This window comes from Oncorhynchus clarkii, chromosome 2, assembly GCF_045791955.1.
Source record: "Oncorhynchus clarkii lewisi isolate Uvic-CL-2024 chromosome 2, UVic_Ocla_1.0, whole genome shotgun sequence".
NCBI lineage: Eukaryota > Metazoa > Chordata > Actinopteri > Salmoniformes > Salmonidae > Oncorhynchus > Oncorhynchus clarkii.
In genome coordinates this window covers 9459786-9484941 of record NC_092148.1, presented here as the reverse complement: position 1 = coordinate 9484941, position 25156 = coordinate 9459786, and the positions used below count along the sequence as shown (strand labels likewise).

The 25156-nt window shown below is 47.2% G+C and overlaps 1 protein-coding gene and 1 long non-coding RNA gene across 2 annotated transcripts in view; one reads left to right on the top strand and one right to left on the bottom strand.

The window, feature by feature from the left end:
- LOC139420869 (uncharacterized) overlaps positions 1-25156 on the bottom strand; it is a 247742-nt gene that overhangs the window by 31829 nt on the left and 190757 nt on the right. The window lies entirely within an intron of this gene.
- LOC139420828 (aquaporin-10-like) lies at positions 540-11571 on the top strand. Its single transcript, XM_071171156.1, has 6 exons — positions 540-1097; positions 5847-5973; positions 7369-7506; positions 7653-7771; positions 8562-8779; positions 9332-11571. The coding sequence occupies exons 1-6, from the start codon at positions 861-863 to the stop codon at positions 9546-9548; spliced, it is 1056 nt and encodes a 351-aa protein (XP_071027257.1). The 5' UTR covers positions 540-860; the 3' UTR covers positions 9549-11571.

The window sequence follows — 25156 nt, the reverse complement described above, 5'->3', positions numbered from 1 at the left end:
AGAGATGTGTTGCAATACTTCATTTTAAGCCCAGATAAGTAGATATCGGGTTAAAACTATGATGATGTTCTAATTATTTTTATATCGGACAAAACAGCTAAAAGGATATGCCTAGCTAGTTACCTTGGTAGCTAGGTAGCTAGTTACCTTGGTAGCTAGGTAGCTAGTTAGCTTGGTAGCTAGGTAGCTTGGTAGCTTTCAAGATAGCAATATCAATCTGGGATTCAACTTTTTTCTCAAATGACTTAGCTGGCTAATTGACTTCCTCAAGCATGGTAAGACAAAGGAGCTCAAATGTTTAATCACACCAAAAACACAGCAGATACTGTTTGCTTAGAAGAAGGATGACATTTAACTAGGATTTAAAACTAGGTTTTGTGCAGTTTAGAGTTCATGGTTATGGAGGCCAAAGTCTGATTGATGATCAGATCCGATACTTTAGTTAATGGACAGCCGTGTGTGTGTGTGTGTGTGTGTGTGTGTGTGCGTGCGTGTGTGTGTGTGTGTGTGTGTGTGTGTGTGTGTGTGTGTGTGTGTGTGTGTGTGTGTGTGTGTGTGTGTGTGTGTGTGTGTGTGTGTGTGTGGTTGACGTGGATTTGATGAGGGGACAGGTCGGACACTGATAAAGACGGTAACTAGCTAGTAAAGGAGTGCACGGGGAAAGATGATGACGGACATTAGGCCACAGACAGGTGAAGATGACAGCTGTTATTGACTGAATGACACTTTTTATTTTTGCCTTTGACAGTGTGTGAATACCACTTTGACTACAAGATTCTGCAGAAACCAGTAGATCTGCACAGAGCAACATACACATAATCTGTAGGCTGGCCAGGTGTAAGCTACAGGTTTAGGCACAGATGCATGTAGATGGGACAGAGGGACAGGTCCAGGCTAACAAACAGGTATTGGGGATGAAGGAGAGAGGGCAGGTACCAGACAAAGATCACTGGCCAGTGGCCCCAGAGGTCAGAAAGATGGGGGATAAGGGACCCAGCTTTAAGCCCCAAATGGAGGGGGTGAAGCGGACTCTGAGGGTGACGAACCCCTTGGCTCGGGAGTGTTTGGGAGAGCTGCTGGGAACATTTGTTCTGCTGGTGAGTAGCCTAGCTTCTAAAGCCTTACTGTTCAAAATGGAAAACATAAAGCACACTATTTTTATAGACAGAAGAAAAAAAAGACAAATATAATATATATATATGTGTGTATATGTATGTGTATATATGTGTGTGTGTCATATGCACAGTACAATGAAGTGCTTACTTGCAGGTTTTCCTCTCCACAAATAAGAATTGAGATAACCTGAGTAAATAGTAAGTAGACAAATGACCACCAGTCAACACCACTTATTGCAACCAGGTTCATACATGCAGTGGTGTAAAGTACTGAAGTAAAAATACTTTAAAGTGCTACTTAAGTTGTTTTTTAACCACTTTTACTTTTAATCCACTATATTCCTGAAGAAAATAATGTACTTTTTACTCCATTCATTTTCCCTGACACCCAAAAGTGCTCATTACATTTTGCATTCTTAGCAGGACAGGAAAATGGTCAAATTTATGCACGTATCAAGAGAAGATCTGGTCACCTCTACATCCCTACTGCCTCTGATCTGGCGGACTCACTAAACACACATGCTTCGTTTGTAAATGAGTGTTGGAGTGCTCCTGGCTATCCGTGTATATTTGTTTAAATACTAGAATATGGTGACGTCTGGTTTGCTTTATATAAGGAATTTGAAAAATGTGTATTTTTACTTTTATTTTAGCAATTACATATACTTTGGATACTTAAGTACATTTAAAACCAAATACTTTTAGACTTTTACTCAAGCAGTATTTTACTGGGTGACTTTCACTTTTAAGTATGACACTTGGGTACTTTTTCCACCACTGCCTACGTCGAAATGTGAACATATTTTTATCAGTATCCTATTACAGTAGCTTATGAAAAAGTAATTTGGTACATTATGACTTGATAAGAAGTTGATAGCTTGAAGCTATAACCAGAGAGGTTTTAGCTGTATGGCACCCCTCCCGTTTTTGGCTCCGTGACTCTCTACCCAAACCAGATGCAACTGGTTTCAAGTGGCCAAGAGACATCATGTGATATCCTACTGCTGTCTAGTGGATGGACTGGGAATCAGACAGGGAATATAACAATACACAAAACATTAAGAACACCTTAGAGGTTGCTGGATCGAATCCCCGATCTGACAAGGTAAAAATCTGTCGATCCTTCCCTGAATAAGGCAGTTTTAAGATTTTGGTCATTGACTGCAGGAAAGGGCAACCCTCTAGAGATGGGGAAACGTGTTTTTTTAGCCAGTTAATTTGTTTTTTACCAAGTTACACTTCTCAAAAGACATTGAATTGGTGGAATGACCCAGATAGCAAGAGGAAGTAGGTGTATGTGTGCTTCAACTGATTCTAGTTGCTGTGTGACTGTCAGTCATTAATATGGGCAATATTGTTACAGTTTATACTGTATGTTAGTCCGTGACCGTTAGGTCTATTCCAGCTTGTCCATGCATTCATGAGTCTGTGTGCAGGCTGGGACCTTGCTCAATCACACAGCTGAGGAAGGGAACGTGCTAGAACTCAAATCAAATCAAATCAAATGTATTTATATAGCCCTTCGTACATCAGCTGATATCTCAAAGTGCTGTATAGAAACCCAGCCTAAAACCCCAAACAGCAAGCAATGCAGGTGTAGAAGCACGGTGGCTAGGAAAAACTCCCTAGAAAGGCCAAAACCTAGGAAGAAACCTAGAGAGGAACCAGGCTATGTGGGGTGGCCAGTCCTCTTCTGGCTGTGCCAGGTGGAGATTATAACAGAACATGGCCAAGATGTTCAAATGTTCATAAATGACCAGCATGGTCCAATAATAATAAGGCAGAACAGTTGAAACTGGAGCAGCAGCACGGCCAGGTGGACTGGGGACAGCAAGGAGTCATCATGTCAGGTAGTCCTGAGGCATGGTCCTAGGGCTCAGGTCCTCCGAGAGAGAGAAAGAAAGAGAGAGAGAGAATTAGAGAGAGCACACTTAAATTCACACAGGACACCGAATAGGACAGGAGAAGTACTCCAGATATAACAAACTGACCCTAGCCCCCCGACACATAAACTACTGCAGCATAAATACTGGAGGCTGAGACAGGAGGGGTCAGGAGACACTGTGGCCCCATCCGAGGACACCCCGGACAGGGCCAAACAGGAAGGATATAACCCCACCCACTTTGCCAAAGCACAGCCCCCACACCACTAGAGGGATATCTTCAACCACCAACTTACCATCCTGAGACAAGGCTGAGTATAGCCCACAAAGATCTCCGCCACGGCACAACCCAGACAGGATGATCACATCAGTGACTCAACCCACTCAGGTGACGCACCCCTCCCAGGGACGGTATGAGAGAGCCCCAGTAAGCCAGTGACTCAGCCCCTGTAATAGGGTTAGAGGCAGAGAATCCCAGTGGAAAGAGATGAACCGGCCAGGCAGAGACAGCAAGGGCGGTTCGTTGCTCCAGAGCCTTTCCGTTCACCTTCCCACTCCTGGGCCAGACTACACTCAATCATATGACCCACTGAAGAGATGAGTCTTCAGTAAAGACTTAAAGGTTGAGACCGAGTTTGCGTCTCTGACATGGGTAGGCAGACCGTTCCATAAAAATTGAGCTCTATAGGAGAAAGCCCTGCCTCCAGCTGTTTGCTTAGAAATTCTAGGAACAATTAGGAGGCCTGCGTCTTGTGACCGTAGCGTACGTGTAGGTATGTACGGCAGGACCAAATCAGAGAGATAGGTAGGAGCAAGCCCATGTAATGCTTTGTAGGTTAGCAGTAAAACCTTGAAATCAACCCTTGCTTTGACAGGAAGCCAGTGTAGGGAGGCTAGCACTGGAGTAATATGATCAAATTTTTGGGTGCTAGTCAGGATTCTAGCAGCCGTATTTAGCACTAACTGAAATGTATTTAGTGCTTTATCCGGGTAGCCGGAAAGTAGAGCATTGCAGTAGTCTAACCTAGAAGTGACAAAAGCATGGATTAATTTTTCTGCATCATTTTTGGACAGAAAGTTTCTGATTTTTGCAATGTTACGTAGATAGAAAAAAGCTGTCCTTGAAATGGTCTTGATATGTTCTTCAAAAGAGAGATCAGGGTCCAGAGTAACGCCGAGGTCCTTCACAGTTTTATTTGAGACGACTGTACAACCATTAAGATTAATTGTCAGATTCAACAGAAGATCTCTTTGTTTCTTGGGACCTAGAACAAGCATCTCTGTTTTGTCCAAGTTTAAAAGTAGAAAGTTTGCAGCCTTCCATTTCCTTATGTCTTTAACACATGCTTCTAGCGAGAGCAATTTTGGGGCTTCACCATGTTTCATTGAAATGTACAGCTGTGTGTCATCCGCATAGCAGTGAAAGTTAACATTATGTTTTCGAATGACATCCCCAAGAGGTAAAATATTTAGTGAAAACAATGGTGGTCCTAAAACGGAACCTTGAGGAACACCGAAATGTACAGTTGATTTGTCAGAGGACAAACCATTCACAGAGACAAACTGATATCTTTCCGACAAATAAGATCTAAACCAGGCCAGAACTTGTCCGTGTAGACCAATTTGGGTTTCCAATCTCTCCAAAAGAATGTGGTGATCGATGGTATCAAAAGCAGCACTATAGTCTAGGAGCACGAGGACAGATGCAGAGTCTCGGTCTGATGCCATTAAAAGGTCATTTACCACCTTCACAAGTGCAGTCTCAGTGCTATGATGGGGTCTAAAACCAGACTGAAGCATTTCGTTTACATTGTTTGTCTTCAGGAAGGAAGTGAGTTGCTGCGCAACAGCCTTTTCTAAAATGTTTGAGAGGAATGGAAGATTCGATATAGGCCGATAGTTTTTTATATTTTCTGGGTCAAGGTTTGGCTTTTTCAAGAGAGGCTTTATTACTGCCACTTTTAGTGAGTTTGGTACACATCCGGTGGATAAAGAGCCGTTTATTATGTTCAACATAGGAGGGCCAAGCACAGGAAGCAGCTCTTTCAGTTTAGTTGGAATAGGGTCCAGAATGCAGGTTTAAAGCTTGAAGGTTTAAAGGCCATGATTATTTTCATCATTGTGTCAAGAGATATAGTACTAAAACACTTGAGCGTCTCTCTTGATCCTAGGTCCTGGCAGAGTTGTGCAGACTCAGGACAACTGAGCTTTGAAGGAATACGCAGATTTAAAGAGGAGTCCGTAATTGAACTGGATGTCCTTCTAGCCATGGCTGCAGTTAATGTTCCCTCTCTTTCTTTTACAGTTTCTCCCTTGAGCTCCTCTCTTTCCCCTCTCTATCACATCCCCTCACACCCCCTTTACTTCTACTGTACTTGTGCTTTGCTTCTCTAATTCTTTCTTTCTCCCTCCCTCCTTCCCTCCCTCTTTCTCCCCTCCACTGTCTCATCTCCTCCCTCACAATATTCTTTCAACCTGGAGTCAGGGGTAGACGTAACATAGAAAACTTAAGTGATGTGAATAAATGATGGTTAATACGTGATTAGCAGTTATGGACAGTCACTACCATCATGGGACTTTTATTCATTGTTTTATTCTGTGTTGTTGCAGCTTTCATCCTACATAATGCATAGTGCATTTAATGTAAAAAATAAATAAATGGTACCCGAAAATGAACCGACCTCAAAAAGCACTAATCGCTCAGCACTAAACTTTGAATATCATACTAATTTGAGTATCCCAGATTTATATTTACTATGTTACGTCTAGTCTATGAGACCAGACTGCCTCTTTAATCTAACTTGACTTTATCTCTGCCTCCCTTCTCTCCCCCTCTGTCTTCCTCTAGATGTTTGGCTGTAGTGCATCAGCCCAGGTGAAGACCAGTAGAGAGACTAAGGGACAGTACCTCTCAGCCAACATGGCCTTCTCTGTAGGGGTCATGTCTGCCATGTACCTCTGCAAGGGGGTCTCAGGTAAACCCTACTACACCTTTCATCCCAAACCAACACCCATCCCAATCCTTGGACTAGAATAAATACTGTCAGTTTGTCCACTTTAAACAACAACTCATACAGTATACAGTATGTACAGTACAGAGGGGGCTGGTGGAAGGAGCTATAGGAGGACGGGCTCATTGTAATGGCTGGAATGGAATTAATGGAACGAAGTCAAGCGTGGTGTCCATATATTTTATGTGTTTGATACTGTTCCAATAATTCCATTCCAGCCATTACAATGAGCCCATCCTCCTATAGCTGCTCCCACCAGCCTCCACTGGTAGAGTACATAGCTGTTTCAATGACAAACTGAAATGAAAACACACAGCAAATTCTCCAGTGTTAAATCAACACTGACAGCCAAATATGTTATCATGAAAATGTTATCATTCAACACAATACAATATTTAATAAGTCCTTATTTTGAGGGCCTAGTTTTACCCTGACACAGTAGCCTGCAAATCATGCTCTTCAGGCCTGCAAGTCACATTATGAAGGCTTGCAAAGTGATGTAATTCATATTAGAATACAGACAGCGTGGGGATATTCAACACTTTGGCTAAACCATCTAAACTGGAACAACCATTTCAATAACGGGCACAATAAATCCAAGTAAGAGATTGGATTAGTTTAGATGTTATGTATGTATGTTATTTATATTTAAGTAGTATAAGATTAATGAATCAACAGTACCTTCAAAAAACATAGATATTGAAATAAACAATTCCAAAAATCCACCTGCAATGGAGCATGCTGGGAAATATGATAATAATGGGTATGGTTTTGGTTTAACACTGGTTATTAACACCAACGCTTGGGTTATTTTTTACAGCAATGAGTGTTAATGTAACACTTACAGAGTTAATTGAACACCTGAATCAACACTTGGAATATTACTGAAAAATCAACACTAGGTAACACTGGACAGTTTGCTGTGCACCATGACTAAGCCTGATTTCCTTAGCGTTTCTTATATGTCTGTACTCTCCCATTCTACGTATTTAGACCCTACTGGCAATGTCAGTCTGGCAGCAGTAATAGACGTAGGGGCGCCCAGACTTCCACATGACTGTAACATTACTGTGGTCACACAGTGCTAGCTGTCTGTAATGTCCTGGTGATTAATTCTGCATCAGGCTGTCACTGTAGTGGCCACAACTCTCCAAGGTCTCACTCCCACACACACTCTCAGTCTTTTAGAGGGTGTGTGTGTGTGTGTGTGTGTGTGTGTGTGTGTGTGTGCCTGTACGTGCTTGTGATGTTCACAGATTTAGTGGGTGAGATCATAAACAGGAGGTTGACTGATTCTCTCCGTCTCTCTTCTCCTCCCCCTCCGTCTCTCTCTATCTCTCCTCTCTCTCTCTCCTGTAGGAGCCCATCTGAACCCAGCGGTCACTCTGAGTTTCTGTTCGTTGGGCAGGGTGCCCTGGGTGAAGCTGCTCCCATACTCTCTGTGTCAGGTGCTGGGAGCTTACCTGGCCTCTGGCTTGGTCTTCCTGGTCTACTATGGTCAGTCAGACACACTCACACACCAGTCCCACCAATCACTGGTGTCATGTCACCTTGTTACATGCATATTCAGTAGCATAGAGTAGTAAGACATTATGGTATAGTGTGCCATGATGACTGAACAACCAGCTCTCTCTCTCTGTCAGATGCTATCATGGACTTCAGTGGAGGGAATTTGACAGTGTATGGGGCTAATGAGACGGCGTCCATCTTTGCCACCTATCCCTCCGAGCACCTATCTCTCAGCAGCAGCATCCTAGACCAGGTCAGACCAATATGATACAGTACGAAGCAGGAACGGATGATGGTGTGTTGTCACTAACTCAAAAGGCACTCACTCATCTGAGCCATCTTTGTTGCAGGTGAATGGTAACAGCTGAATAAGATGAGAAAAAGAGGAAACCCGCACACTGATCTTGATAGTATCACTGCTCTTTAATAACTTTACGTATCGACTTCAAGGCCTTCCTCAGAGCGTTTGGCCTTCGTCACTAACCTCCACAGCTACAAAGTCATAAACCCTGCCTATTTTCCTACATTTCTCTTCTTAAAATCTGATTTTAAACCTATGCCTAACCTTAAACCACACTGCTAACCTTATGCTTAACCCTAACCTTCAATTAAGATTACATTATCATTAATTGTTACGATACAGAAAATGTTGACTTTGTGGCTGTGCTATCTAGTGGAAACCATAATGGTGTCATAAATGTGAACATTCTGAAACATAAGAAAGCTAAATGAAACTGAATATGTTTTTACCAACTGACTCTGAGAGCTTGGAACTATAAGGTTCTATCTGCATTTTGTCCAGATTGAGTTATTGACATAGCCTTGTTCTGTTCAATGTTCTCTACCTATATAGTACCCTAAATAACCCAATTCATGTTAAGTTCAAACGAATACAAGACATTGTTGACACCATTCAAACCAATGAGGGATTGGAACTTTAATAAAGCCAATCATCTCAGAATCATCTTTTTGCAGATAGAACCTTATCGTCCCAAGCTCTTGTCCTGTATTTCCTGGTTTCACAAATGTCTCATATTCTATAGGTGGTGGGCACTGCCATGTTGATGCTCTGCATCCTCCCATTGGATGACCAGAAGAATAGTCCTGCCCCCGACGCTCTGATCCCGCCCATCGTTGCCGTGGTAGTCCTGGGGATCGGCATGTCGATGTCGTCCAATTGCGGCGGAGCGATAAACCCTGCCCGTGACCTGGGGCCACGCCTCTTGACACTGACAGCCGGCTGGGGCACTGAGGTGTTCACGTACGTCTTCTAACACACAAACACCTTTTGACCTGAGTCAGCAGGTGTGCAACATGTCAGGTATTACAGGAAGTGGTCAGTAGGTCAGTTAAGTGCACGGGAGAGAAGAGTGAACCATATGAAAGGAGTGGCATACTCCTGGACTAGAGGTAGATCTGATTTGTGTGTTTGTGTGTTTGGTGCCAAGTGTGCCACACACAGGAGGCTGCTGAGGGGAGGATGGCTCATATTAATGGCTGGACTGAAGTAAATGGAATGGTATCAAACACATAGAAACCATGTGTTTGATGTGGTCGATACCGTTCCATTTATTCAATTCCGGACATTACTATGAGCCGGTTCTCCCAAATTAAGGTGCCAAGTGTTCCCGTAAGGCACTTTATGTCTATAGGAACATCTACCAGCGGATATCAATATGCTAGACCAGGCACATGACGGACACACATGGCACAGACACCATATTTCAATTTGGAACTGGGCACGAGTTGTTAAAGTGAAGTTGATTCACTTGCAGACTTGGAAACTAATCCTCCCTCCTCCTCGTCTCTCTAGGTGTTATAACTACTGGTTCTGGGTTCCCATGATGGCTCCTCTGCTGGGAGGGATGGTGGGCTCTGGGATGTATCTGGTCTTCATCGCATGGCACCTGCCCGACCTTCCAACGAACCCTCCCATAGACAGCTCCTCTACCAAGCCCACAACTGAGGTGTGGAAGCAGCCCCCAGCACCAGAGAAGGAAGGGGTGGAGTTGAAAACTGCCGTTTTCTAGAAAGGGTAGAGAGAGTCAGGGTCTGGTGAAAAACTGGTGAATCAACGTTGTTTCCATGTAATTTCAACACCCAAGATTAATGTGATGATGTTGAATCTACGTGAAAAACTGATTGGATTTGCAAAAACTCGTCAATATAACGGCATTTCATCTTATTTTCACCCAACTTTTCACCTAATTCCAATGTTTTTTATTTCACGTTGAATTCACGTTAGCTGACAACCAAACCAAATGTCAATCAAAACTAGGTTGAACTAACTGCTTTGCCCAGCGGGGAGACATTTCTCTGGCTGTTTCCTATAGGAGAAAGGACATGCTAACAGACTGATGGGAGAACATTTGTCCAAGCCTCCTCTCCTGTCATTTTGTTCTATTGAGATGCTACTGCTGATTGAGGATCAGGTGTATATATTAGTAGTGAGCTTCAAAAACACACAGTCAGAGGTGAAAAGAGAAGTTGATACAATGATTAGAGCCAGGCGTTCTGGTTGTTTTTTGAGGGTTTTATCTTTGACTGGTATTTACAACATTATCCACTGGGTTTGCTGCAGGGAGAAAATCCAAGGAAATGCTCTTTAATTGAAACAAGCTGTCTCCAATCAATAATTCATTGTTTGGTTGTGAGTGAGTGTTTCGGGGAGGTGTAGCTCAAGTCAGGGGAGGTGTAGCTCAAGTCAGGGGAGGTGTAGGTCAAGTCAGGGGAGATGTAGCTCAAGTCAGGGGAGGTGTAGCTCAAGTCAGGGGAGGTGTAGCTCAAGCCAGGGGAGGTGTAGCTCAAGTCAGGGGAGGTGTAGCTCAAGTCAGGGGAGATGTAGCTCAAGTCAGGGGAGGTGTAGCTCAAGTCAGGGGAGGTGTAGCTCAAGTCAGGGGAGGCGTAGCTCTACGAAAAGTAATTGCACAAAGCCTATTATTTGGCAGAGAATGCTATTTGTATACTGAACAAAAATATAAAGGCAACATGTAAAGTGTTGTTCCCATTTTTCACGAGCTGAAATAAAAGATTCCAGAAATGTTCCATACACACACAAAAAAAGCTTATTTCCCTCATTTTGTGCACAAATTTGTTTACATACCTGTTAGTGAGCATTTCTCCATTGCCAAGACAATTCATCCACCTGACAGGTGTGGCATCTCAAGAAGCGGATTGAACAGCATGATCATTACACAGGTGTACCTTGTGCTGGGGACAATGAAAGGCCACTCTAAAATTTGCAGTTTTGTCACACAACACAACGCTACAGATGTCTCAAGTTTTGAGGGAGTGTGCAATTGGCATGCTGACTGCAGGAATATCTACCAGAGTTGTTGCCAGATAATTGAATGTTAATTTCTGTACCATATGCCACCTCCAACGTCGTTCCTGAGAATTTGGCAGAACGTCCGTGTTCACCTGCAGGATTGAGACCAGCCACCTGGACAGCTGATGAAACTGAGTATTTCTGTCTATAATAAAGCCCTTTTGTTTGAAAAAACTAATTCTGATTGTCTGGGCCTTGCTTGCCAGTGGGTGGGCCTATACCCTCCCAGGCCCACCCATGGCCGCGCTCCTGAGCAGTCATGTGAAACCCATAGATTAGGGCCAAATATATTTATTTCAATTGGCTGATTTCCGGATATGAACTATAACTTAGTAAAAATAAAAAAATAAAAAATAAACACATTACACTGTCTGAGAAGAACACACATCATTGTGTGTCAGTGTCTGTAGTTTATGGAGATGCTTTCAGTTTTTGTCAAGGCTGTGGGTAACTGGTGAAAGGAGTCAGGCGCAAAAGAGCTGAGATGTGTGGACAAGGTATACAAGATAACACCAGTATAAACACAATACTATGGTGCGGGAACAATACCGGTACCACGAAATAAACGGGCGTAATAACAACAAAATACCAGCCGTCAGTAACAGCCTGAACAATAGAAAAAACACGCACACAAACATGAGGGAAACCAGAGGGTTAAATAATGAACATGTAATGGGGGAATTGAAACCAGGTGTGTAGAAAACAAAGACAAAACAAATAGAAAATTAAAAGTGGATTGGCGATGGCTAGAAGGCCGGTGACGTCGACCGCCGAACGCCGCTCGAACAAGGCGAGGGACCGACTCCGGCGGAAGTCGTGATAGTTTTTTTTACCTCCGTTCATTACATGTGTTAATGAATGCACACATTTTGGGATTGACAATTTTTCGAGGGATGTTGGCACTTGCAAAAGCCATATCCTCAGCATTTACGTTTTTACATTAATTTCTGTGGCAAATGAAAATGGCTACTTTGTTTGGAAATAGGCTACTGTATATATATATATATATATATATATATATATATATATATATATTTAAAATCCCTATAATTCCAATATAATGTTGATAAGACAATGAATAAGTGAAATGTTTGTTGCTAATGTCCTTAAACCAGGCTAATAATTTGGTGCATTAGGGTAAAGTGTAGGCTGCTGATGAGTAAGCATTTCACTGTAAGGTTTACACCTGTTGTATTCGGCGCACGTGACAAATAAACTTTGATTTGATTTGACAATAATTGTCAGCAAACATTTCATTTGAATTCAAGGTTTATTTTGGACTAACTGGATAATTATGTTAGATGATCATGGTATGCACACGAGACAATGAATTCACATGTGGTGTGAGAAGGTGCTATATCTGCCTATTGAGGTCGAATGATGGAAATGCGCTGCAGAAAACAACCCCACCAAAATTATGATTATTTTACTATAATTTTATTACGATGTGAAAATCTTATGGTTGCCCTTATGCTAATAACACCTGAGTATAATCGTTTCCTGTTATTTCATAGGCACCTTATATTGCATGCACAAAACATGAAGTTAATCTGTGGAATAATTATGAATGAGTAATTACAAACCTGTGTATATACATTTCTGGAGTTGAGGCCTTTTCTATGAGCACATTTAGGGCTTCTGCATGCATGGGTCTGTGTTTGTGCTGCTTACGGCTAATGGATCTAGTTTATAGGGTAGATAGATGTACAGGTCTCTATCTTCGGCAATTGACAGAAGCCTAGTTCTTTGTATAGACTAGTGAATATTACCCATAAAGACATCAAATCAAATGTAGGCCTACATGTGCACACAGTGCCATGGGACAAGATAAGCTATTAAGAAATATTGTTGTTGGTTTAAAAAACTTTTATTTTAAAGATTAACCATCCATGGGTTTATGGTGAAAAGTTATGCCTACATTGCTCGAATGCAATGCAATTCAGTCTGCCATTTCTGGAGAAGTGCAAATATAATTTGGAAAATGAAAAGTGGATCGGCGGTGGCTAGAAAGCCAGTGACATCGACCGCCGAACGCCGCCCGAACAAGGATAGGGACCAACTTCGGCGGAAGTCGTGACAATACCCCCTCTTGACACGCGGCTCCAGCAGCGCGCCGACACTGACCTCAGGGACGACCCAGAGGACAAGGCACAGGGCGATCCGGATGGGGACAGTGGAAATCCCGCAGCAACGAAGGGTCCAGGACGTCCTCCACCGGCACCCAGCATCTCTCCTCCGGACCGTACCCCTCCCACTTCACGAAGTACTGAAGGCCTCTCGCCCAATGCCTCAAGTCCAGGATGTCCTCCACCGGCACCCAGCATCTCTCCTCCGGACCGCACCCATCCCACTCCACGAGGTACTGAAGGCCCCTCGCCCAATGCCTCGAGTCCAGGATGTCCTCCACCGGCACCCAGCATCTCTCCTCCGGGCCGTACCCCTCCCACTCCACAAGGTACTGAAGGCCCCTCGCCCACGCCTCAAGTCCAGGATGGCTCGAACAGCATATGCCGTGGCCCCCTCGATGTCCAGAGGGGGCGGAGGAATCTCCCACACCTCAGCTTCCTAGAGTGAACCAGCCACCACCGGCCTGAGGAGAGACACATTTAACGAGGGATTAATGTGATAATCTGGGGGAAGCTGTAATCTGTAGCATACCTTGTTCAGTCTCCTCAGGATTTTAAATGGCCCCACAAACCGCGGACCCAGCTTCCGGCAGTGCAGGCGGAGGGTCAGGTTTCGGGTCGAGATCCAGACCCGGTCCCCCGGTGCAAACACCGGGGGCTCGCTGCGGTGACGGTCGGCACTCGCTTTTTTCCGCCTCATGGCCCGTTGTAGATGCACATGGGTGGCGTCTCAGGTCTCCTCCGAGCGCTTGAACCATTCGTCCACCGCAGGAGCATCGATCTGGCTCTGATGCCACGGTGCCAGAACCGTCTGATACTCCAGTACGCACTGGAAAGGAGAGAGTTTAGTGGAGGAGTGGCGGAGTGAGTTCTGGGCCATCTCTGCCCAAGGGATGAACTTCGCCCACTCCACCGGCCGGTCCTGCCAATATGACTGTAGAAACCTACCCACATCCTGATTTACTCTCTCCGCCTGCCTGTTACTCTCGGGGTGAAAACCTGAGGTAAGGCTTTCCGAGACCCCCAGACCTTCCATGAATGCTCTCCAGACCCTGGACATGAACTGGGGACCCCGATCAGAGACTATGTCCTCAGGAACCCCATAGTGCCAGAAGACGTGTGTGAACAGGGCCTCCGCAGTTTGTAGGGCCGTAGGGAGACCAGGCAGAGGGAGGAGACAGCAGGACTTAGAAAACCGATCCACAACGACCAGGATCGTGGTGTTTCCCTGTGAGGGAGGAAGATCCGTCAGGAAGTCCACCGACAGGTGTGACCACGGCCATTGTGGAACAGAGAGGGGTTGTAACTTCCCTCTAGGCAGGTGCCTGGGAGCCTTGCACTGGGCGCACACTGAGCAGGAGGAAACATAAACCCTCACGTCCCTGGCCAAGGTGGGCCACCAGTACTTCGCAATAAGGCAACGCAACGTCCGACCGATACCAGGATGACCAGAGGAGGGTGACGTGTGGGCCCAATAGATTGCGGACAGCAGACAGCACATACAGGTGCTTAGCTGGACACTGGGGGGAGTGGGCTCTGTGCGTAACACCCGGCAGATGTCCGCGTCCAGCTCCCACACCACTGGTGCCATCAGGCAAGAGGCCGGAAGTATGGGAGTGTGATCCATGGACCGCTCCTCTGTGTCATACATCCGGGACAGTGCGCCTGCCTTAGCGTTCTGGGAACCTGGTCTGTAGGATAGAGTGAAAACAAAACGGGTAAAGAACATGGCCCACCTTGCCTGTCGAGGGTTCAGTCTCCTCGCCGCCCGGATGTACTCCAGATTGCGGTGGTCAGTCCAGATGAGAAAAGGGTGTTTAGCCCCCTCAAGCCAATGTCTCCACGCCTTCAGAGCCTTGACGACAGCCAACAGCTCCTGGTCCCCCACGTTTCGCTCCGCCGGGCTGAGCTTCTTCGAAACGGAAGCACAGGGGCGGAGCTTTGGTGACGTACCGGAGCGCTGAGAGAGCACAGCTCCTATCCCAGCCTCGGACGCGTCCACCTCCACTATGAACGCCAAAGAGGGTTCCGGATGAGCCAGCACGGGAGCAGAGGTAAACAGAGCCTTCAGGTGACCAAAAGCCCTGTCCGCCCCAGCTGACCACTGCAGTTCCCCCTTCAGCAGTGAGGTAATGGGAGCTGCTACCTGACCAAAACCCCGGATAAACCTCCGGTAGTAGTTGGCAAACCCCAGAAACCGCTGCACTTCCTTTACTGTGGTGGGAGTCGGCCAATTACGCACGGCTGAAATGTGGTCACTCTCCATTTCCACCCCTGACATGTAGATGCGGTACCCTAGGAAGGAGACGGACTGTTGGAAGAACAGACATTTCTCAGCCTTGACGTACAGGTCATGCTCCAACAGGCGACCAAGCACCCTGCGCGCCAGGGACACATGCTCGGCGCGTGTAGCGGAGTACGGCATGACGAGGTACTCATAGTGCCCTGAGGTGGTACTAAATGCCATCTCCACTCGTCCCCCTCACAGATACGCACCAGGTTGTAAGCACTCCTGAGAAACCAATTTAGTGAAGAAGCGTGCCCAGTGCATTGCCTCGATCGCACTGGCGATGAGAGGCAGCGGGCAACTGTACCTCACCGTGATCTGATTGATCCCTTGATAATCAATACACGGGCGCATACCCCCATCCTTCTTCTTCACAAAAAAGAAACTCGAGGAGGCAGGTGAAGTGGAGGGCCGAATGTATCCCTGCCGCAGTGATTCGGAATCATATGTTTCCATAGCCACCGTCTCCGCCTGTGACAGGGAATACACATGACTCCTGGGAAGTGCTGCGTCTACCAGGAGATTTATCGCACAATCGTCGATGAGGTGGTAATTTAGTCCCTCTCTTCTTACAGAAGGCGAGAGCCAAATCGGCATATTCAGAGAGGATGCCCACAGTGGAGACCTGGTCTGGACTTTCCACCGTAGTCGCACCGATGGAACCCCCACACACCTCCCTGAGCACTCTCGTGACCACCCATTGAGAGCCCTCTGTTACCACGAAATAGTGGGGTTATGACAGGCCAACCAGGGTAAGCCCAGCATCATGGGAAATGCAGGAGAATCAATACGGAAGAGACTGATTCTCTCCTCATGACCCTCCTGCGTAACCATGTCTAGTGGAGCGGTGGCCTCCCTAATCAGCCCTGACCCTAATGGTCGACTATCTAGGGCATGCACAGGGAAGGGCATATCCACAGCAACAAGGAGAATCCCTAAACTATGAGCAAATTAACGGTCAATAAAATTCCCAGCAGCACCTGAATCTACTTGCGCCTTATGTCGGGAATGTGGAGAAAACTCAGGAAATGAAATAAACACATACATGTGAGCAACAGGGGGCTCTGGGTGAGCCTGGTGCCGACTCACCTGGGGTGACACGAGAGTGCCCTGCCTGCTGCCTCGACTCCCTGAGGGACCCCTCCAGCACCGACCAGCAGTGTGCCCTCTGCGGCCACAGATGGTGCAGGGAATGGCCCCTCGTCCGGGTGCCCTAAGTACAGCACCTCCCAGCTCCATGGGCATCGGTGCTGGGGGATGGAGGTGCTGGGGGATGGAACTGACAGGTCCCGATCCGGACATCCGCGGGCAGTCAGAAAGTTGTCCAGCCGGATGGACAGGTCCACCAGCTGGTCCAAAGTGAGGGTGGTGCCTCGGCAGGCCAACTCCCGACGGACGTCCTCGCGCAGACTGCACCGGTAGTGATTGATCAGGGCCATTTCGTTCCATCCTGTGCTGGCGGCCAGGGTCCATAAGTCCAAGGCGAAATCCTGCACGCTCCTCATCCCCTGCCTCAGGTGGAACAGACATTCCCCTGCCGCTAGACCCTCAGGCGGGTGGTCGAACACTGCCCGAAAGCGGCGGGTGAACTCTGCGTAATGGTCCAATGCCGCGTCTCCCTCACTCCATACGGCGTTGGCCCAATCCAGGGCTTTGCCTGAGTGGCGGGAGACGAGGGCGGAAACACACTCTCACGCCCTGAAGGAGCCGGGTGGACGGTCGTCAGGTAGAGCTTCAGCTGTAGTAGAAATCCCATCATACTCCCAGCGAGTCGAATCCCGCTGGGAATAGGTGACAGAGGGGTGGACAGTGGGACCTGTAGTAAGTGGTGCTGGTGGAGGCGCTGAAAAACCTCCTCCTCTCTCCCAACGATCCATAGTCTGCAGCACGCGATCCATGGCTGTGCCCAGATGTTGTAAGTGAGGTGAGTGATTCTGTAATGAGTGCATATGGGAGGCGAAGTCAAGTGCAGGAGAGCGGAGTATAATAAACAGGCACACTTTAATACCGGTACCAAATGACAGCACATAACACATACTAGTGCCAAAAACACGGTCCAAAACAAAAGTGCAACGCCTGACAATAATCCACGTTACAAATAACAATCACTCACAGATCCAAGATGGCGTAGCAGTAGGACGTGTTGTCGTGTCGTGTCCCTTGTATATATCGTTTGTTTTCGTTTTTTTTTTTTTTCTTCACATATCTTTAAAACTTTTTGCTGAACCTCAACTTCTTCTAAATACTCTCCTGCAACCCGCCTCACCCAACGTAGCTATTTTTCCTAAAGTATTCATATTTACTTCGGATCTGGAACCCCTCAACTGAAGCTAGCCAACTAACTACCAGCTTCAGCAAAACATTGCTAGCGGTCTTCAGCTAACCGGTCATCAGCTAACCTTTAGCTCGGAAAGCTCTCGCCAGTTCGAACAACGCGACTCTAACCAGAGCATAACGGACCTATTTATTATTTTATTTTTATTTTTCATCCCCGGATTCCCATCGCAAACGGAACATTTTGAGCTCCTGGGCTACAATATCCAGACCCACGACCGGTCCATCGATGTCACCGCATGAAGAGGAATAAACAGACTCCCCCCATCGCGACGTCCCCAAAGGCTAACTCTCTAGCCCTTGCTATCTCCTTGCTTGCAAATTCGGCCTGCTAACTGCTAGCTTGTTTAGCCCGGTCCGCTAACTGCTACCGTGTTTAGCACCGTCTACTAACTGTTAGCTTGTTAGCACAGGCCTGCTAACCGTCTGAATCGCCGCGTCCCAAACACTCACTGAACCCATATTTACTTTCTATCCCTTTTCGATTTTTAATTTGTTTATACCTTCCGGTAACCTGCCTCACCCAATGTGATACGGAACCGCTATTATCTTTACATTTTTAGAACACACTCAAGAACCTCCAGAAGCTAACCAGCTAACTGGCTACAAGCTATTTAGTCATTGTTAGTTTTCTAACCTGGATAACACTCGCCAGTCCAGCTTCCCTGCCCCATCCACCGCTGCCCCTTGGACACTGATCACTTGGCTACATAGCTGATGCATGCTGGACTGTCCATTAATCACGGTAATCCATTCTGCTTGTTTATGTTTTATCTGTCGGCCCCAGCCGCACTTAGGCTCTGTGTGTAGTTAATCCGACCCTCTCTGCCTAATCAATCGTCATTCTACCTGCTGTGCTAGCTGATTAGCTGTTGTTGTCTCGCCTACTGTTTTAGCTAGCTCTCCCAATTCAACACCTGTGATTACTGTATGCCTCGCTGTATGTCTCTCTCAAATGTAAATATGCCTTGTATACTGTTGTGCAGGTTAGTTATCATTGTTTTAGTTTACAATGGAGCCCCTAGTTCCACTCTTTATACCCCTGATACCTCCTTTGTCCCACCCCCCACACATGCGGTGACCTCACCCATTACAACCAGCATGTCCAGAGATACAACCTCTCTCATCATCACCCAGTGCCTGGGCTTACCTCCGCTGTACCCGCACCCCACCATACCCCTGTTTGCGCATTATGCCCTGAATATATTCTACCATGCCCAGAAACCTGCTCCTCTTATTCTCTGTCTTCTAACGCCCTAGGCGACCAGTTTTGATAGCCTTCAGCCGCACCCTCATACTACTCCTTCTCTGTTCCGCGGGTGATGTGGAGGTAAACCCAGGCCCTGCATGTCCCCAGGCACCCTCATTTGTTGACTTCTGTGATCGAAAAAGCCTTGGTTTCATGCATGTCAACATCAGAAGCCTCCTCCCTAAGTTTGTCTTACTCACTGCTCTAGCACACTCTGCTAACCCTGATGTCCTTGCCGTGTCTGAATCCTGGCTCAGGAAGGCCACCAAAAATTCTGAGATTTCCATACCCAACTATAACATCTTCCGTCAAGATAGAACTGCCAAAGGGGGAGGAGTTGCAGTCTACTGCAGAGATAGCCTGCAAAGTAATGTCATACTTTCCAGGTCCATACCCAAACAGTTCGAACTACTAATTTTGAAAATTACTCTCTCCAGAAATAAGTCTCTCACTGTTGCCGCCTGCTACCGACCCCCCTCAGCTCCCAGCTGTGCCCTGGACACCATTTGTGAATTGATCGCCCTCCATCTAGCTTCAGAGTTTGTTCTGTTAGGTGACCTAAACTGGGATATGCTTAACACTCCGGCAGTCCTACAATCTAAGCTAGATGCCCTCAATCTCACTCAAATCATCAAGGAACCCACCAGGTACAACCCTAACTCTGTAAACAAGGGCACCCTCATTGACGTCATCCTGACCAACTGGCCCTCCAAATACACCTCCGCTGTCTTCAACCAGGATCTCAGCGATCACTGCCTCATTGCCTGTATCCGCTACGGAGCCGCAGTCAAACGACCACCCCTCATCACTGTCAAACGCTTCCTAAAACACTTCTGTGAGCAGGCCTTTCTAATCGACCTGGCCCGGGTATCCTGGAAGGACATTGACCTCATCCCGTCAGTTGAGGATGCCTGGTCTTTCTTTAAAAGTAACTTCCTCACCATTTTAGATAAGCATGCTCCGTTCAAAAAATGCAGAACTAAGAACAGATATAGCCCCTGGTTCACTCCAGACCTGACTGCCCTCGACCAGCACAAAAACATCCTGTGGCGGACTGCACTAACATCGAATAGTCCCCGCGATATGCAACTGTTCAGGGAAGTCAGGAACCAATACACACAGTCAGTCAGGAAAGCTAAAGCCAACTTCTTCAGGCAGAAGTTTGCATCCTGTAGCTCCAACTCCAAAAAGTTCTGGGACACTGTGAAGTCCATGGAGAACAAGAGCACCTCCTCCCAGCTGCCCACTGCACTGAGGCTAGGTAACACGGTCACCACCGATAAATCCATGATTATCGAAAACTTCAACAAGCATTTCTCAACGGCTGGCCATGCCTTCCGCCTGGCTACTCCAACCTCGGCCAACAGCCCCACCCCCCCTCGCAGCTACTCGCCCAAGCCTCTCCAGGTTCTCCTTTACCCAAATCCAGATAGCAGATGTTCTGAAAGAGCTGCAAAACCTGGACCCGTACAAATCAGCTGGGCTTGACAATCTGGACCCTCTATTCCTGAAACTATCCGCCGCCATTGTCGCAACCCCTATTACCAGCCTGTTCAACCTCTCTTTCATATCGTCTGAGATCCCCAAGGATTGGAAAGCTGCCGCAGTCATCCCCCTCTTCAAAGGGGGCGACACCCTGGACCCAAACTGTTACAGACCTATATCCATCCTGCCCTGCCTATCTAAGGTCTTCGAAAGCCAAGTCAACAAACAGGTCACTGACCATCTTGAATCCCACCGTACCTTCTCCGCTGTGCAATCTGGTTTCCGAGCCGGTCACGGGTGTACCTCAGCCACGCTCAAGGTACTAAACGATATCATAACCGCCATCGATAAAAGACAGTACTGTGCAGCCGTCTTCATAGACCTTGCCAAGGCTTTCGACTCTGTCAATCACCGTATTCTTATCGGCAGACTCAGTAGCCTCGGTTTTTCGGATGACTGCCTTGTCTGGTTCACCAATTACTTTGCAGACAGAGTTCAGTGTGTCAAATCGGAGGGCATGCTGTCCGGTCCTCTGGCAGTCTCTATGGGGGTGCCACAGGGTTCAATTCTCGGGCCGACTCTTTTCTCTGTATATATCAATGATGTTTCTCATGCTGCGGGCGATTCCCTGATCCACCTCTACGCAGACGACACCATTCTATATACTTCTGGCCCGTCCTTGGACACTGTGCTATCTAACCTCCAAACGAGCTTCAATGCCATACAGCACTCCTTCCGTGGCCTCCAACTGCTCTTAAACGCTAGTAAAACCAAATGCATGCTTTTCAACCGTTCGCTGCCTGCACCCGCACGCCTGACCAGCATCACCACCCTGGATGGTTCCGACCTTGAATATGTGGACATCTATAAGTACCTAGGTGTCTGGCTAGACTCTAAACTCTCCTTCCAGACCCATATCAAACATCTCCAATCGAAAATCAAATCAAGAGTCGGCTTTCTATTCCGCAACAAAGCCTCCTTCACTCACGCCGCCAAACTTACCCTAGTAAAACTGACTATCCTACCGATCCTCGACTTCGGCGATGTCATCTACAAAATTGCTTCCAACACTCTACTCAGCAAACTGGATGCAGTTTATCACAGTGCCATCCGTTTTGTCACTAAAGCACCTTATACCACCCACCACTGCGACTTGTATGCTCTAGTCGGCTGGCCCTCGCTACATATTCGTCGCCAGACCCACTGGCTCCAGGTCATCTACAAGTCCATGCAAGGTAAAGCTCCGCCTTATCTCAGTTCACTGGTTACGATGGCAACACCCATCCGTAGCACGCGCTCCAGCAGGTGTATCTCACTGATCATCCCTAAAGCCAACACCTCATTTGGCCGCCTTTCGTTCCAGTTCTCTGCTGCCTGTGACTGGAACGAATTGCAAAAATCGCTGAAGTTGGAGACTTTTATCTCCCTCACCAACTTCAAACATCTGCTATCTGAGCAGCTAACCGATCGCTGCAGCTGTACATAGTCTATTGGTAAATAGCCCACCCATTTTCACCTACCTCATCCCCATACTGTTTTTATTTATTTATTTTTCTGCTCTTTTGCACACCAATATCTCTACCTGTACATAACCATCTGATCATTTATCACTCCAGTGTTAATCTGCATAATTGTAATTATTTGCCTACCTTCTCATGCCTTTTGCACACAATGTATATATAGACTCCCCTTTTTTCTACTGTGTTATTGACTTGTTAATTGTTTACTCCATGTGTAACTCTGTGTTGTCTGTTCACACTGCTATGCCTTATCTTGGCCAGGTCGCAGTTGCAAATGAGAACTTGTTCTCAACTAGCCTACCTGGTTAAATAAAGGTGAAATAAAAAAAAATAAAAAAAACAACATGGGGAACAGAGGGTTAAATAATAAACAAGTGATTGGTTGAGTGAAGCCAGGTGTGATAAGACAAAGACAGAACAAATGGAAAATGAAAAGTGGATCGGCGGTGGCTAGAAAGTTGGTGACGTGGACCGCCGAACGCCGCCCGAACAAGGAGAGGGACCGACTCCTGTGGAAGTCGTGACAGTCCATGTCCAGACTGCAATTTACAGTAGGCCCCTATATCAGAGTGAATGCTATAGCCGATGTTTAACAATGTATTTCCATATTGAAGCAATGCAATTGCAACAACGTGGACAGCAAACATGTTCAACATATTACAAATATGGGGCAGGCTATTTAACAAACTAGGCTATAACATAGAACTAGACTAACATTCCAATTGGAGTTGATTTGAAGGCAATACATAAAAGACCCTAAATACACAACTTGAAGCTACCCCATATTTAGCCATGGAGTACATTTGGATCCTTCCCACCCCATCTTTCCCACACACAACTCAAAACCCAGCCTTTTCGCGCCACTGCCAGCTACTGTGCCCATAATTATGGTTGTGAAAATAGCTCAAATATTTTTGATACACCTTGGACCTACACTGTGTGTACATAACACTATGAATACCTGCTCTTTCCATGATATAGACTGGCCAGTTGAATCCGGATGAAAGCTATGATACCGTATTTATCTCACTTGGAAAATCCACTTGAGTGAGAATGGGGCGGAGACAAGTTAAGCCTTGAGACAATTGAGACATAGATTGTGTATGTGTTCTTTCCCTCTCTCCCTTCCCACCCCATCTTTCTCTCTCTCCCTTCCCACCCCATATTTTTCTCTCTCTCTCCCTTCCCACCCCATCTTTCTCTCTCTCCCTTTCCTTCCCACCCCATCTTTCCCTCTCTCTCTCCCTTCCCACCCCATCTTTCTCTCTCTCTCTTCCCACCCCATCTTTCCCTCTCTCTCTCCCTTCCCACCCCATCTTTCTCTCTCTCCCTTCCCACCCCATCTTTCACTCTCTCCCTTCCCACCCCATCTTTCTCTATCTCCCTTCCCTTCCCAGCCCATCTTTCTCTCTCTCTCTCCCTTCCCACCCCATCTTTCCCTCTCTCTCTCCCTTCCCACCCCATCTTTCCCTCTCTCCCTTCCCACCCCATCTTTCTCTCTCTCCCTTCCCTTCCCAGCCCATCTTTCTCTCTCTCTCTCCCTTCCCACCCCATCTTTCCCTCTCTCTCTCCCTTCCCACCCCATCTTTCTCTCTCTCCCTTCCCACCCCATCTTTCCCTCTCTCTCTCCCTTCCCACCCCATCTTTCCCCCTCTCTCTCCCTTCCCATCCCATCTTTCCCTCTCTCTCTCCCTTCCCACCCCATCTCTCTCTCTCTCTCTTCGCACCCCATCTTTCCCTCCCTCTCTCCCTTCCCACCCCACCTTTCGCTCTCTCCCTTCCCTTCCCACCCCATCTTTCTCTCTCTCCCTTCCCACTCCATCTTTCTCTCTCTCTCTCCCTTCCCACCCCATCTTTCCCTCTCTCTCTCCCTTCCCACCCCATCTTTCCCTCTCTCTCTTCCTTCCGACCCCATCTTTCCCTCTCTCTCTCCCTTCCCACCCCATCTTTCCCTCTCTCTCTCCCTTCCCACCCCATCTTTCTCTCTCTCCCTTCCCACCCCATCTTTCCCTCTCTCTCTCCCTTCCCACCCCATCTTTCTCTCTCTCCCTTCCCACCCCATCTTTCCCTCCCTCTCTCCCTTCCCACCCCATCTTTCTCTCTCTCCCTTCCCTTCCCACCCCATCTTTCTCTCTCTCCCTTCCCTTCCCACCCCATCTTTCCCTCCCTCTCTCTCTCCCTTCCCACCCCATCTTTCTCTCTCTCCCTTCCCTTCCCACCCCATCTTTCTCTCCCTCTCTCCCTTCCCACCCCATCTTTCTCTCTCTCTCTCCCCACCCCATCTTTCCCTCTCTCCCTTCCCACCCCATCTTTCTCTCTCTCTCCCTTCCCACCCCATCTTTCTCTCTCTCTCTCTCTCCCTTCCCACCCCATCTTTCCCTCTCTACCTTCCCACCCCATCTTTCCCTCTCTCCAGGGCAAGTAACACGTTGTATCATTTTACCTCTGACAGTGTCGTTTCAGTCAGTCCTCCTGGAAGTGTGTGCAGCGTCACTGTTGTATTAGCATATTAGCAAGGAGTAGGCAAGAGAATGGTTGTGGACAGGCAAAAGGTGAGAACCAGATCACAGTCCAGGAGGTACAGAGTGGCAGACAGGCTCGTGGTCAAGGCAGGCAGAATTGTCAGGCAGGCTGGTACAGAGTTCAGGAGGTACAGAGTGGCAGACCGGCTCGTGGTCAAGGCAGGCAGAATGGTCAGGCAGGCGGGTACAGAGTTCAGGAGGTACAGAGTGGCAGACAGGCTCGAGGTCAAGGCAGGCAGAATGGTCAGGCAGGCGGGTACAGAGTTCAGGAGGTACAGTACAGAGTGGCAGACAGGCTCGTGGTCAAGGCAGGCAGAATGGTCAGGCAGACGGTTAAAAGTCCATAAACAGGCAAGGGTCAAAACCGGGAGGACGAGAAATAGGAGAAATGCAAAAAGCAGGAGAATGGGAAAACCGCTGACAGGAAACACTGGGATAAATACAGTGGGGAAAATAAGCGACACCTGGAGGGGGTGGAGTCAATCACAGGGACAGGTGAAACGGATCAGGGTGACAGACGTAGGTGCCATGGCCCAAACCATCACCAGTAGGAACGTAAAGGGGGATACCTGTCTGCTAACTTTGCCTCTGTCTTGGCCACCACCTTCAACATGTATATCACACGAAGAGTGTCGGGACTCAAACATAGTTTAATAACAGCTCAGCTTGTACCAGCCTGTACCAGCTCTTCCAATGGGCTCTGTCTGGAGAACAAGATGGCGCCCGGTCTGGAGGCAATGGAACTGGGCCTGAAGTCATTCCCCAAGGACATACAAACTCAATCTCT